At 28.3% G+C, this 15,290-nt stretch overlaps 1 protein-coding gene across 2 annotated transcripts in view; it reads left to right on the top strand.

Moving 5' to 3' along the window:
* The window catches only part of LOC119669557 (serine-rich adhesin for platelets-like), a 48,504-nt gene extending 35,853 nt beyond the window's left edge, over positions 1-12,651 (top strand). The window contains exons 4-9 of one of the 2 annotated variants that reach the window (XM_038079497.1): positions 1,167-1,270; positions 1,334-1,748; positions 1,814-2,262; positions 2,324-2,443; positions 12,098-12,261; positions 12,325-12,651. In XM_038079497.1, the coding sequence (XP_037935425.1) occupies positions 1,167-1,270; positions 1,334-1,748; positions 1,814-2,262; positions 2,324-2,443; positions 12,098-12,184 (1,175 nt within the window). In that variant the 3' untranslated portion in view covers positions 12,185-12,261; positions 12,325-12,651. The remainder of the gene's footprint in view (positions 1-1,166; positions 1,271-1,333; positions 1,749-1,813; positions 2,263-2,323; positions 2,444-12,097; positions 12,262-12,324) is intronic. The other variant, XM_038079498.1, reaches the window with a different exon arrangement.
* The last annotated feature ends 2,639 nt before the right edge of the window (positions 12,652-15,290 follow it).

A 15,290-nucleotide genomic window follows, 5' to 3' on the forward strand; every position in this document is an offset into this window, starting at 1 on the left:
TATAAATATAAAAATTGAATGATATATATAAAAAGGTATATAGAAGATAGAATTAATTGGTTGCAAATAATTCATAAAGTTGTGTTAATTTTCAATATAAACCGAGATATACATTTATAACGTAGTGTTAGCAAATTCAAATTAATATAAAGCCTAAAAATTCCAATGCGTTGTTAGAGTCTAGAAGTAGTGACAAAGGATATATAATAAGAATAAACATATGTTTACTATAGAGTGTCATTGCTTCAAGCGATTATCTAATATTACTAGTACAGACTTTGATGGGTGTGAATATTTTCTCAATATGTGATTTCTCAGTTCTGAAGTTTGGGGAAGCAGCTAGCGTATCCCAAAATCTTATTTTGGACTCTTAGTAAGCAGTATCTCCTGCAAGATCGGCTGCCACTGATATCAGTACTATATAAAGCCAGAAAAAAAGTAAAAGAAATGTACAAAAATACATATTTTTGAGAAATGGGCGTCACATACCGCGGACCACAAAGAAATTTCCCCAATTCGGCAGGTAATATGGAGGGTAGGCAGAAAATTAAACATCGTTATAGTACAGCGGTTAGCAGCGATGAAATAAAACCATGGTGTTTTTGTTGATGATTACAATGAAGACAATGATAACTTAATACAGCGAATCTATAACTCAAGAATAAGTTAATTTCAGCATAATCGAACTGTCGCATATTTACTTATTTACTGTAGTTATATGTAGTGTGACTAACACATGTGCTCAATTTTATCTCAATTTTAAAATAAAGAGGGAGTCTGGTTTTGAACACCGAACAAGTCTTTTGTCTAATTTAACTCGGCATGTGACAATATTTGTAATGCATATAGTTTTCAAATCGAATAATATAGACTATAGACTATAAACTATTTATCTTAAAATAAAAGATTTAAATAATTTTTTTTAATATGCTATTAACAATTATTGAAATCTTTCTCTTAACATATGTTACGGTATTTTTGGTTTCTTAGGACAAGAACTTAATTTGTGAATTTATAAATTTTTAAAATGAAAAAGTTTTTATAAAAATTAATGATTAAAAAAGAATTATTGTGTATACTTAATATATATACATATATATATGTATATGTAGGCATATAGATATGTTCTGATAAAATGATTTAATCAAAAATATTTGTCTTGATAGATTTTTCATGTGCCCTAGTCAGTGATATTTTACTGCAAGGACATCTTTATATAACAGAACAGCATTTTGCATTTTATTCAAATGTTTTCGGTTATGTTACTAAGGTAAGACTTTTTCTGAAGTATTTCTTTAAACTATTATTTAAACACACCATTCCCCCTTTGCAGGTTGTTATACCTACTTCATCAGTTACAAAAATCTCTAAAGAAAAAACAGCCAAAATTATACCAAATGCCGTCGGTGTAGCAACAGCCGACGAAAGACATGTTTTTGCTAGTTTTATAAGTCGAGAATCCGCTTTTCGACTTATGTGTAGTGTATGTCCACCAATGGCACCTGCAGAAGTAATAACAAAAACACCTGCAGACATAGAAATCTCTGAAGAATACTCAATTGAAGATGATAGCAGTTGCTCAGTCAGCGGCAATGAGAGTCCACCTCGCGGATTGGCTGACAATGAAGCTGCTAGTAACGCAGCTGAAGAAGATGCTAGTCAAAAACTTTTAAGACGTACTGCGGGCAGTTCAAGTTTTACAGCAGGTGATAGTAGTCATACAACAAAGGGAAAGGGACGAGGTTCAGGTAGATTTATTTTGTTGATTTAATTTACATTTCAAATTAAATAATAAATTTTTTAATATAATTAGACATTCCACAAATCAACGGATTGGGTCATGGAAATATTGGTGTACGCGCTTCTGCACCACCTACCGCTCCTATACATACATCATCTGCTTCCACATCCACCACCGGTGTAGCCGCTAGTGCAGCTACAAATTTAACTATGATTATTGCTGGTACAGCTTCTTCAACTGCATCCACATCTACATCATCAACACCAACACCTTCAACCTCATCATCGCCCACTACTGTTATGGCTAAACCAAAGACAACGGTGCAGTTCGCTACTGAAAACTTTAAGTTATTAAGTAAAAAATTATTAATAAATATTAAGATGCCAACAGAACAACAACTCGTATATTTGGGTGTTTTCCTCGCGTTGATTCTTTCGCTATTCTCAATCTTCCTATTATATAGAATTTTAAATATTGAGGCCAAAACAAGTTTATACAATTCGCCAACCTCATTTAAATGGGTTAGTTTTTTTATTATATGTTTTATTTATGTAATTTTAATTATTAAATTACTTTAAACAGCGTACCGGTAATGATGATGATATTTTCACTGAGGCTCTACGTTGGCAACAAGAACTTCAACACAAAAGCTCTGAAGAAGCTCAGCTTATATTAAAGAATAATTTAGAACAAATTTCTAAGGTGAGTTTTAAATTAATTTTATAAATAAGTTTTTTATAAGAATATTATCAAATATAGTTGTTGTTAATGTATGAATTTTAAATTATAATTTATCAGTATCAATTTGGGGTATTTTCCCATAATGTATTTCATTTTTTCGGTTCTGATGCGACGGGTATCCAATCGCTGACACAAATTTTGTTAAATTCAGCTACTACAACATCGTTTTTTCAGCCTGCCTGTCGGTACAAAATTGTCTAGTGATCTGGAAATGCTGAACTTTATTTTGTCCCTCTATTATGAGGGACAGAATTAGAAAGGACCCAGTCGCATTAGGTCATATACTTTATGAAGTACTCTATGTGGCAAAAGTTGCTTTATTTACACTTGATATACTCTCAGAAACATATAGGTATATATGTTTAACATTTACGTAAACATTATATATATCATTATTATATGTGTATATAAATATGTATATCTTTTAGAAAATCTGTTAAATATTCATAAAGAACGGTGTAATAATTATTTTATCAGTATTCTATATTTCTGTGTGTGGTTAGGATTAGAGTATGCCTAGATAATGTAAACTTTGGCAACAGGTGTTCACTGATATGCACCGTCATGTGAAATTTATGACTCTCATACCATTTGATTATATTTGGTATATAAACAATTTACCACAGGTTGCAATAACCTTTATCTAAAAAAAGCAGAAAAGTAAACTCTCTTATCAGTTCTTGAAAAGTATAAATGGGATTATTTGTTTGATATTAAAATTCTAAAAAAAATATTTGTTTTTGTTTTGCTATTTCAAATAATTAAGTTTATATTGATATTCTTGGATATCATAAAATTTTGAAAGTACTGGATTAGAAAATTTAATAAAGTTTTAATTGTAAATTAATTTTACAAGTTTTAATTTACAATTAATTTTACAAGTTTAATTTGAACCTTTTAAATTATTTCTTTATATTTTAATTTAAAAACATTGATAACTAATACTTATGATATTATATTCGAGTTGATACTGACTTTGACTGATTTCTAGAACGTTTACTTTTCACTACAGTTCTTCATACGTTATATATTTTTTGATTTAGATGCATTAGGACAATTAGTTAATTCCATTTAGGGTCCGCTGTTGTAAGGTTTTTGTTTTTTACAGCTCTTTTATCCACGTTTTATGGTGTGATGATTTATTACATATTAGATATTCTTTTGGCCAGTTACTCAATTTTTTCATTTTCATCGATATTCTGCTGTCTCGGGGTCTAGATGAGAGAAATCTTATGTCGTTCACTCATAGTAATTAAACAGCTTTCGCTTAGTTTCACTAGATAAGAGATTGTGTTTGGGATTTAAAATGCAGCTTATCCATTTTTGTATCCGTAGTCTGCGTTTACTATCTCACATATCTCCATATGAGCGAACAGTCATCCCTGTGAACTTTTTTCGAAATGGTTTATACAGGCCTGCATAGAATATTATCAAATTACTTATATTTGCTAGTTAATATTTTTTATTAATTAGTAGTAATCTACCTCTGCGTCTTAATTTGGTGATAAACATTGTGTTTTTTGCCGGAAAATTTGAAAGATATTTCGGTTAACTAAATATTGCACGCATTGAACGCCACTTAAATTTATATATCAGTTTTCACTGCTATGTAAAAAGGGAGCTTTATCATTGTAATGTATATTATTTTCTTGATAAGAGTGAGATATTAATAAATCTCAATATTTTGTTGAGCATTCCAAAGGCTTGCTTTACTTTTTTCAATATATTTTCGCTTATATCTTATTTCGTTTCGTTTAAATTTAAATATTCAAAATAAAACCAGTGCTTTATTCATTATCTTTTTGTGAATGAAAATCACTCGATAATCGCATATACACTTCTATTGAAGTACTGAAATTTGAAAGTCCAAAAACTATTGACAAGAAATGTTGCAGAAAAAATTTCAAAGAATTTTATCAGTTGCATAAAATTACTGCAGTACATATTAATAAAATCAATCTTTGTTTTTTCAAGAAAGATTATTTTTTATATTCTTTTATAAAAAATAAAATAATATAAAAACAATTTCGAAATTTAAGTGAAAAAATCTTATCTATAGTTTTTTTAAATAAATAATTGCTTTCTATTATGTTCTTATATTGGTTGTCAGTTAGTGAAATATATAATAGAATTTTACATATTCTCAAAACATTATTGAACATTTTTTAATAATATCAATGATTAAATGAAGTTTGTTGCGTTTCTTTTTTTCATTTCTAGAACCAAAAGATATTATTTAAAATATTGCAACAGGGTAACAAACTATCTGCATATCTAAAACTGCTAGGGTTTTTACTTTAAACAAAAAATCCGTAAATCTATATACATATCTCTTATACGAACTAAACTATTCTGATAGTATATATGGTAATAATATTAAAAATAAGTTGGATTTTAATAAATATTTTTTGAGGTTTAATTATACCATGTTTGTTTGCAGCTTTTTTTATGTTGGTGTTGCTGTGGTAACCCAATGGGACCTACTTGAAAACTCCCTTTGGAGGGTGTTGAACGGCACTTGTACGTCGACATTGACGAGTGTATCCGGTACATATACCCGGGGGTTCTTGGAAGCTTTATTATAGTCCATATCAATGTTTTGGATATTATATAAGTAGTTTTGTTTTTTCCAGAACTACTCTAGTAATGACACCCTATATGTCTAATAAAGTGGTTCGTAGTTTTTAACGGGATCAGAAACAATACTGAGAAACAAATACTGATTTCAATAAAAGATGCCCAATAATATTGTTATCTCCTAAAATGTGCCGAATAAAAATTAAAAACAGATACTAATCTCATAAGATCTCTAAAAATATTTTCAAAAGATTTGCAAGACAAAAAGTAAAAACTACGATGGGTAGCAAAAAATCCAAATTAACCTAGCTAAGCTATATTAAATAATGGCAAAAAATTTTATATCGGACATGTACACTATACACGGAAGTAAATGCCCAGACTTGAGAAGATTAAGGCATTCCGCTATGGAAGTCTGCAAAATAATGAGCTTGGCGAGCGTTCAAAATAAAGACTTTAAATATGTAATTTCCTTTATTGACCGTACAAGTTGGATTTAAGATATTAAATTTTCACCTCTAGGTGTGTAGCAAGAAAACGACGCATATGCGTTACTTAGTTTGAATGCAAATCGCCATCGTCATTTTAACTACATTTTTTCAGTATGAAATTGATATCAAACGGGATATTGATATATTAATCAAATAAAATAAGTTAAAATTTTAATCTGTCTCGTGATATATGCATTGGACTGCACCTATTTTCATAGGTTTATATAGTTCATAGGTGTTTATATTGTATGAGCACTACCTATTTAGAAGACTACACTCTAAATATAATTTAATATTCAAAAGAAGTGTTTTGGAAAATTTTCCGTTTTTTTAAAAATTATTACCTTAACACAATATATTATTTCCAAAAATTCTGTAACTTCTTCAACTTTTCCATTTATGGGGGTTATCAGCATTTTATTTGAAGAGAGTTTTTACCTTTCGTATCAAACTTTCATATTTTTAAATAAAAAATTACTCTATAGGTGGGTTAGTAATGTTATTAGTATAGTTTTTTTTTTTTTTTTTTGTTTGATAGTCTTTAGTATAAAGAAATAGACATTCTAAGTAAAATGCGGTTAATAAACTTTAAGTAAATATATATTATATTTTATAATTTTCTCAAGTAAATATATATTTTATACTTCTCTAAAGTAAATATATATTTTATAATTTTCTATTGCAATAATAAGAAATTGAAAAAATACAGCACAATCTGTATAACTAATAGGCTTATTTACCTCATATATCATATCTAGTTTATTTTCTAATAGTAATTTTTTTATTAATAAATCAACCAGACATCAACGTTGCTTCTGGACCCTATTACCCTACTACCAACTACTGTGATGTAAACACAAAGTTCTTTCCACTGAATTAGTCATATTGGACATTTTAATCTATACACTTCTAAAGTAGCTAAGTAGTTATTAATATATTTATAATACCGTACGCGTGTTTTATGATTCATAAATGCTTTGGGTAACCCTCTAACAACTTCATATGACTCATACTCTCACATTTTTTAGGATTCTTTAGAGAGATAACAAAATGCCAAATATTAACCTAGAAGCAAGCATTGGTGACTACTCTTATCAGTAATGCACAACAAATAATTTTTTTGTAAACAAAAGTGATAATTGTAAAGACTTCTTCATCCACTGATATAACATATTTCAATCAATAATATTTTGCTTTAAACTTAGATTGATTAGCGCACACATAAATTGTACGTGTATCTAAGGATTTGTAGATACTTTTGATAAGCCATAAATAAAACAAGAAAACAAAAACATCATTTTTCAATTACTCAAATACATATGTATATATCACACGTGTTATGAATTATTATATATGTATGTATATGCATATTCAGTGTAAACTGCAAGGAAAACAAATCCCGAAGTATGAATAACAAAATGTATATAAAATTCAATCAATGCGACTTTATAACTTTTATATGATTTAACATTAATTTTGATGAGATGATCGCAATGCAATCAATAAATTTAAAGCTAGTGCCAGAAACCAGATTTATAATGCAACTAATAAACCTATAAAGGATTTGGCATGCACAAGAGGAAGAATGAATATCCAATTCATTTTCTTGAGCAAAATGCATCAATTTCTACTATTCTGATATATGTAAAGCTAAAAGTATGATGTGACTCTCATTAAAAGAATGAAGATTGGCTAAGTGTTGTACCGTCAGCAATCAAGCAGTTTACACATTCTAACTTATGGCAAACAATGTATCATAATTTAAAAAAGGAAATGTACATAAAATTGTGTCAACATAAATTTATAATTCTCATAAAGTTTGTTATATATTTTCATTAAGTATCGCCTAATATTTATTTCATTTCAGGCGTATGCCGGCAACCCTAGAGTTGCGTTATATTTAATGTACATATATATGGAGTTAGACTTGAAAGAGTAGAATAATATTTCGGTTTCTAGAATAAATCGATTAATCTCAAACGTTTGCTGATTTTTTTAAATAATGATGTTTTTTATATGAAAGTTAAGTATGGCAAGAAATTGTTACTGAAATCATAAAGATTACAAAAGTATTGCCATATTAAACAATCAATCCCTTATACATTCTAACTTATGGAAAAAATATAGCATAATTTAAATAAAAGGGTGTGGAAAATTTTATCAACATAACTTTATAATTCTCATGCGGTTATATTGAATTCATTGGAGAAGTTGAATTAAAATTAATATACAAGCATTCCCGTATTTGAAATACTTGTATTTCAGTATATTTCTGTTTTTGCTTTGTTCAAAAATCTATCAAAGGGACGGTTGCCACTTTAAAATTTTTTCCTGTACCAAAATTGGTTTAAAAAGGTACCATTTCTGTAAAAAAAGGACCTTTTTATTTTTTCGTTCTGTGTGTTATAAATGAACAAAATATAAAATAGTACAAAGTTGCATTTATAAAAAAAAATTAATTGGAAATATCCACAATAAAGTTGGGTCGTCAAAAATGTACCATTTTTTGAACATGAGTACCAAACGAAAAAAAAGTACCAATTTTGGTACTAAAGTATCATAAGTGGCAACCGTGATCAAAGGTATCGATCAATGAGAGCAATTTCTAGCCAAAACATTTTCTAAATTTTATATGAACAAAATGAAGAGTCCGTGAAAAGAAAATGTATAGTCGTCAAAGGATTATAAATAATCAATTTTATCAATACAGCATTAGAGAAATGTTTAAAATAAAAATAGAAACAGAGGTACCGAGACTAAAGATTTATAAACATATATAAGAAACAAAGTAGATATATTAATGTGGTACATTTTTCTCGCTATAACTGACCCGAATCGAATAGAAGATATTTAGCTTTTCAAATGAAGGCTAGAAGGTCCCTCGTTGAAAATTTTCTAATATCAGATAAGGACTCGTTATTGTATTCTCTTTCTAACGCAGATCTAAAGTCATAAATATTAATACCTCTTCAGGCATATGCGAAATTTTTAATATTAATATAGACCCCCAATGCTGGAATGATCACCCAATCTAACTCATCCTTTTTTTCAACATATGTAAAGGAGATAAGTTATAAATCTTAATCTTTTAATATAGGTATTAAATTTCAACAATATTTCATTTAATTGAATTTTTGGGTGATCACATAACTATTTCGAATATTGCTAAAACCTACCATCAGTAGTATATTGGAAATGTTTATTGTTATTTACATATTCTAATAATCAAATACAATTGCTACTATTATTTTTAATATTACAAATATTTACTATCAGTCTTGGAAATGTTTTGTTAAGAATTTATTGTTCGTTTATAATTTTAAAGATTATTTTTAATTAATAAATTAAAATAAACAGTTTTTTTTTTTTGTTTTAAATTTTGGGTCGTTACTTCGAAAATGTTTAAATGCGGTTATTTTTGTTTTTTAAAATATACTAACTTTTATTTTTTAAAGTTTTTTTTTTTTTGTGTATCTCTACACGTGTTTCGGCAAATTCGCTTTTGCCTTCATCAGGAGAATTCCTAATATTAAAACATCTAGCAATCTTACAAACTATTTATACCATAAACATGTTATTTTTAAAACTAAACTTAATATTAATAAATCCTAAGGTTATTGTCCTTGGGGGTGACAGGTAAGAAATGGTGGCGGGGTTGGTCTGGTGTTGTTTTTATTTTTACATACAGGTAGTTAGGTCGACTGGTTGTCGGTTTTTTGGGATGTATCTAAAAAGGCACGATGACACGTTGCCTTTGTCGCCGTTGAGTAAAGTTGTGGTCTGATGTTTATGAATTTCGATGCTTTCTGCCGTTTCTAATTTCCAGCTATCCCTTACATTTTTGATTATTTGGGCGTTATCCCTGTTGATGTGGTGATTTTCCTTTACTATATGTCTGGCGACATTTGATTTTATGTGGGGGTTCATTTTCTTCGGTGCTTCTCTTGCTTCCTTCAGGTGTTCTTCAAGTCTTACTGATAAGGGTCTTTTGGTTTGTCCGATGTATACTTTGTTGCAGGAGCCACACTCTATTTTGTATACTCCGCATTTTTCGAATGGGTCAATTGGGTCTTTTGCGGATGGTAAAAGGCATTCAAGTTGGTGTGCTCTACTAGAGTGAACTAAGTCGATATTGAACTTTTTTAACTTGGATTTTAGACCTTTCGAGACAGTGTTATTGTATACTACAGCGACTTTTCTTTGTTTTGGTTTTTCTGCTGTCAATGTCGTCATGTTCCTGGAATGTAGTTGCCTTCGTTTCTTTTTTATGATTCTATCGATGGTGTTTTGAGGGTATCCGTTGATGTCCGCTATTTCTTTAATGTATGTGGTTTCTTCATTGATGGCTGCTTGTGTAAGGGGTAGCGTGAGCATTCTATGTATCATGTGATGAAAAGCAGCCATTTTGTGTTGGAATGAATGGTTTGAATTGTTGGTTATGACACGTTTTGTGCTCGTTGGTTTCCTGTAGATGCTAAATTCGAATATGCCGTTTTTGTGTTGTGTAAGTAGTAGTCTAAGAATGGTAGGCAGCCGTTGTTTTCTCATTCGTGTGTGAATTCAATGTTCCTGTGTGCACTGTTGAGATTTTTTAAAGTTTCTTGTAGCTTGTTTTTCCTTATGATTGCGAATACATCATCTACATATCTGATCCATACTCTTGGTAGGTAATTTTTTTCTTTTAAGCTGGATTCTATTCTGCTTATAAACAGTTCGCTTAAGAGGGATGATAAGGGGTTACCCATAGGGGCGCCTTTTGTTTGTTTAAAGAATCTGCCTCTGAAGGTGAAGTAATTTTCTTCCATGCAGAGTTGTGTTAGCTGGATGTAATTCATTATTTTAATTTTGTTGACTTTCTTTTTAAGGAGCTCTTCCTCAAGGATCCTTATAGCTTCTTTTACGTTAACACTTGGGTATAACGCTTTTACGTCGAATGATACGGTTTCTTCATCTCCCGTAATGTTTTCCAATTTTAGTTTTTCTGCGAATTCTTTGGAGTTCTTTACAGAAAAACTGTGAGAGCTGCCTAGGATGCAGGTTAGTTCCTTTACCAACCATTTGGCGATGCGTTGGCATGGGGATCTGTCTGCTGTTATAATCTCTCTCATTTCGTTTCCAGGTTTGTGAATCTTTGGTAAGGCTTTGAATCGTGGAAGTGAGGGTGCGGGTTCCTTCATTTGTTTTTTATCGAACTCTAAAATTTTCGAGCATTTTTCGACGAGTTTGTTGGTTCTGTTGACCATTTCTGGTAGGGGGTTGATTCTGAATTCTCTGTAGGGGCCATTATCAATTTTTTCTTGGACTCTCTGATCGTATTCGTCTTTGTCCGTTATGACTAATGCGTTTCCTTTGTTAGCTTTTATATAATATACTGGTTTCGTTTTAAGTTCTTTTAACACTTTTTGGTCTTTATTTTTTCTTTTTTGTTGCGTGTTAGTATATTCGATGACGCTTGCTGTGAGGTTTCTGATGGCTGATTGGTCTTCCAGTGATAGGGGAAACTCTTTGGTTGAGGTCCTGATTGCGGATTCTATATCGACAATTAGTTGTTCTATGTTGGGGTCCTCGTTAATTGCATGTTTTAAGCCATTGTTGAGTAGTTTTAGTTGGTTCTCGGTAAATTGTTGTGTTGACTGGTTGACGACGAAATTTTCCACTTTTTTACTGTTGGTTTCGGAGTTGGTGTTATCTTTGTTTTTAGTGATTTCACCTTGTGACTGTGGGTTATGGACTTCTTTTTTCTTTCGAAAGTCTCAGTGGTCTTAATTTTTTTGAGAAAATGGTCGAACTGTAATGGGTATTCTTTTGCTAGTTTTAGGTGTAAATAGTATGCTTCTCTAGTTTTTATGTCTAACTCGGCTCTCGATGATTGAATTGAACCTTGCATTAAATCTATTTCCATTTTGTGTATTTTAGTTGAGGAAATTCTCTTAGATTTGATTGATATCCTGTGGCTGACGGGGGTGATGTTTTCTTTGCTGCATTTCTTCAGGAAGGCGATGTCTTTGCTTAGTTTTGCTATTGATGTTCTTAGTTTTTGGAATTTTTTTGACTCGAGTGCCATGTTGGGCTTATATTTATTTTTGTTTTAATTTTTGAGTCGTTACTTCGAAAATGTTTAAATGCGGTTATTTTTGTTTTTTAAAATATACTAACTTTTATTTCGAAAGTTTTTTTTACACAAAAAAAAAAAAAAAACTTTCGATTTGTTTTAATATTAGGAATTCTCCTGATGAAGGCAAAAGCGAATTTGCCGAAACACAGATACACAAAAAAAAAAAAACTTTAAAAAATAAAGGTTAGTATATTTTAAAAAACAAAAATAACCGCATTTAAAACAAACAGGTTTTTCGAAAAGTAGTGAACTACTAAAAATTATTTTTTATATTATTTTAATTAATTGAATTTTTGGCTTGTTGATAAATAAATTAAAATGTAATACAAGAATTCAATATAATTATTATTTTTAATAATATATATATATATATATATTTTTTTTTTTTTTAAAAAAGTATGTAATAAAAATTTTTTTTCTTTTTTTTTTTAGGTGCGACGTAGTTTGGAAACATTATCAGCTTTAATCCATGACAGAAGCTCTGCTTATACGAACACGATTAGTAACGATAGTGACTGAATTTATTTTATACAAAACAACTTTTTATTTTAAGGGTACAATAATTAAAATCAACAACTCTAAAAGCAAAAAAAAAGGTTAGTATTTTTGAAAAAATAAAATTAAAATTTAATTTTAAACTATTTCATTATTATTTTTAGTTACAAAACACGGGCTACCATTTCGTCGATTAAGTTTTGATAGATAATATCCAATAACGGTTCCTAAATGTTTCTGGTTTCGCTATATACAAATTTCTATTATTCCTCTAGAAAGGATTTCTATATCAGCGTATTATAGTCTATAATATTTAACTGATTTAAGAATTACTATTATATACTTTTGTGCACATTTCTATAGTTAAAAGAAAAATAATTTTATTTGTGCCAAATTTTTTCTACAAAAATAGTTATTACATTTAGTATTTTTGCAAACCGTGAAATTTCGTTTATTTTGAAAATAATTTAAATAAGAAAAAGCAATTTAAAATTTTGAAATATAATATAAAAACTCATTAAAGCAATTAAATTTATGTAAGAATATTAGAAATTCCATTAAAATGTAATTTTAAAATATTTAGCAATAAATAATACTAAATATATTCCAAATAACCAAATATTAATTAATTTGCATATACTTTTATAATTTAATACATTTTGCTATTAAATATATTTAAATATGTATTATTAAAATTAAATGAATAATAAAAATAAATTTAAATAAAATTATAGAAATTATAAAAATAATTAAAATATTAAAAGTAATTAAAAATTAAGTACATACATATTTTTACATAACCAATGGAAAAAGCTGGGACATGGTGCAATTTATTTCAGATATAAATTATTTGATTACATGACTAAACAAAGAAATTTAGATAAATTTAAACAAAATTGTTTAAATCAATTTTTAGTTAATTATTTTTATCTAATATTATTTAAAGTTTTTACTTTTTCTAAATAAAAAGAGAAACATAAATAATTCAAAAAATATTTTGTTTAAAATCCATATGCTAATTATTTTTATATTTCATGAAATTTTTTTTGAAAAAATAAAAAAATTTTGTGTAGAATTTATATATAAAATTAAACAAAATATTTTGTAACTTAAATTAAGTTAATAAAATATTTTTAGTTTTGTATGACAAGAACACAATTAAAATACTTAATTGAATGTATGTATATGCAAAATTAAAAAAATTTTATATTAATACCCTGTGATAATTTTAATCTTTAAAATATTTATGTATAATTAAAATATTATTGTAATTATATTTTAAAATAGTTTTAAACGAATTTTTTTGCTTTAAATTAGTTTTAAATTTAATTTTATATATTAGCAGAATTTATTAGTTGTACTGATTTTTTTATTTCATATATGTTAAATTATATTTAAATTATAAGTTATAAACTATACGTAAAATGAAAAATATATATAAATATAAAATAAAAATGCAAAAATATTTGCAAATATAAAATAAAATTCACTGTTATAAACAAAAACAAAAAAAATTAGTAATCAAATTTGTAGCTTTATGTAGTGGTTTTTTGTGAATTTTCATGCTTACATAAAAAATAAAAATATTTAAAATCTATTACACATACATATATTAAACATTGTGAAATATACGTTTAGCATAATTTTAGTTATAAAAGAATTATGGAGTACTTTTAAGCGAATATGTAACTCTTAATTAATATGTGTATTATCTTTTTGCTACATTGAAAAATATGGGGAAACAAAAAATTTTGAAAAGTATATAAATGTAAAAATAAACTCAGATTCTTAAAAAAAAATACAGGTTTTTATTTACTAATATTAAAGTATGAAATAGAGGTACATGTTTTTTAAAAATATTTCGAATATTAATGTAAAAAATTGTGTACCAGAATATACTATCTTTTAAGACAGGTTAGTAAAAATGGGATCCAAATCCAAATCAATATAAATTCATTGCTTCAAATGCATTGTTCTTAATAAATGGTCGTGATTTTTCACAGCCATTAATAAGCAGACCCAATAAGTAAAATAAAATTATTAAGAAAATGTGAAATGTGAAATGCATACAATATCATAATAAAATATTAAAAAGCGCATTTGAATTTGAAAATGTAAACAAAACATTTCTATTTAGTTGATGAACCAGAAGAAACAACGATATTAAAATAATATGTTCTTCACACCTATAGGGCGAAGAAAAGAGGTTACATTTTCCAATCCTCCATCTCTGGCTATATCCATATATGCAGTAATAAATACTAGTAACTGACAAAGCTCTAAACAGGGATGAAAACATTTAATAACAAATTTAAAAATAAAGAATAATGATATATCACATAAACAATTACCTCAAACTGAACAAATTGGGATTTTATAGCGTCAAAAATAATGAACACAAATAAGAATGTATTACAAAAGATATTTTTGAAACGTCTTAAACATTTCCAAAAAATTTGAACGCACAGAAACGATTCTCACTTTCGCCTTAATTTTCGGCATGCTGCTTTATTACTTAGAGTAATACGATTTCCAATAACTTTTATTTTAACTGATGATTACATGAGATTACATTTTTTTTAAATCAAGCGAAGTTATTCTTTTTTATCTAAGAACCGAAAAAATTCGTCAGGAAATTTGAGTTCTCATTCTAAATCATACGGATTGGAAAAATGATACTTCATTTTTAGAACCAAAACTGATCTTGTACTATAACTGACAGTTCGCATGCTAAGCAAAGAGTTGGCACAGAGGTCTTTCGGAGTTGGTGCACCAGATAAACAACAATCAATGCGTTGTCTTCGTAGAATTTCTCTTCAAGTATCTTGATGGATTACTTATACATGCTACAGCAACTGACAGTCCTTTGTTCGATGCCTACCCGTACAGGAATCAATCGTAATGACACCGCGGGATCATCAGGCAAGGACTGGAGAATCAAATACTTAATTTTATGGGTTGGAGTCTCACTGTGAATTGGCTCGGCATTTCGACATGGTAGAAAGATGTTTTTCATTTATAACTACGGTAATGTATCATTTCTCCGTAGAACTGAGGTTAATGGTAGGCTATCTTACGGGTCATCATGTTGACTATGCTTAGGCCTCTAGTCACATTATATCTGACTCTT

The sequence above is a fragment of the Teleopsis dalmanni genome, chromosome 1 (genome assembly GCF_002237135.1).
Source record: "Teleopsis dalmanni isolate 2A chromosome 1, ASM223713v2, whole genome shotgun sequence".
NCBI classification, from domain to species: domain Eukaryota; kingdom Metazoa; phylum Arthropoda; class Insecta; order Diptera; family Diopsidae; genus Teleopsis; species Teleopsis dalmanni.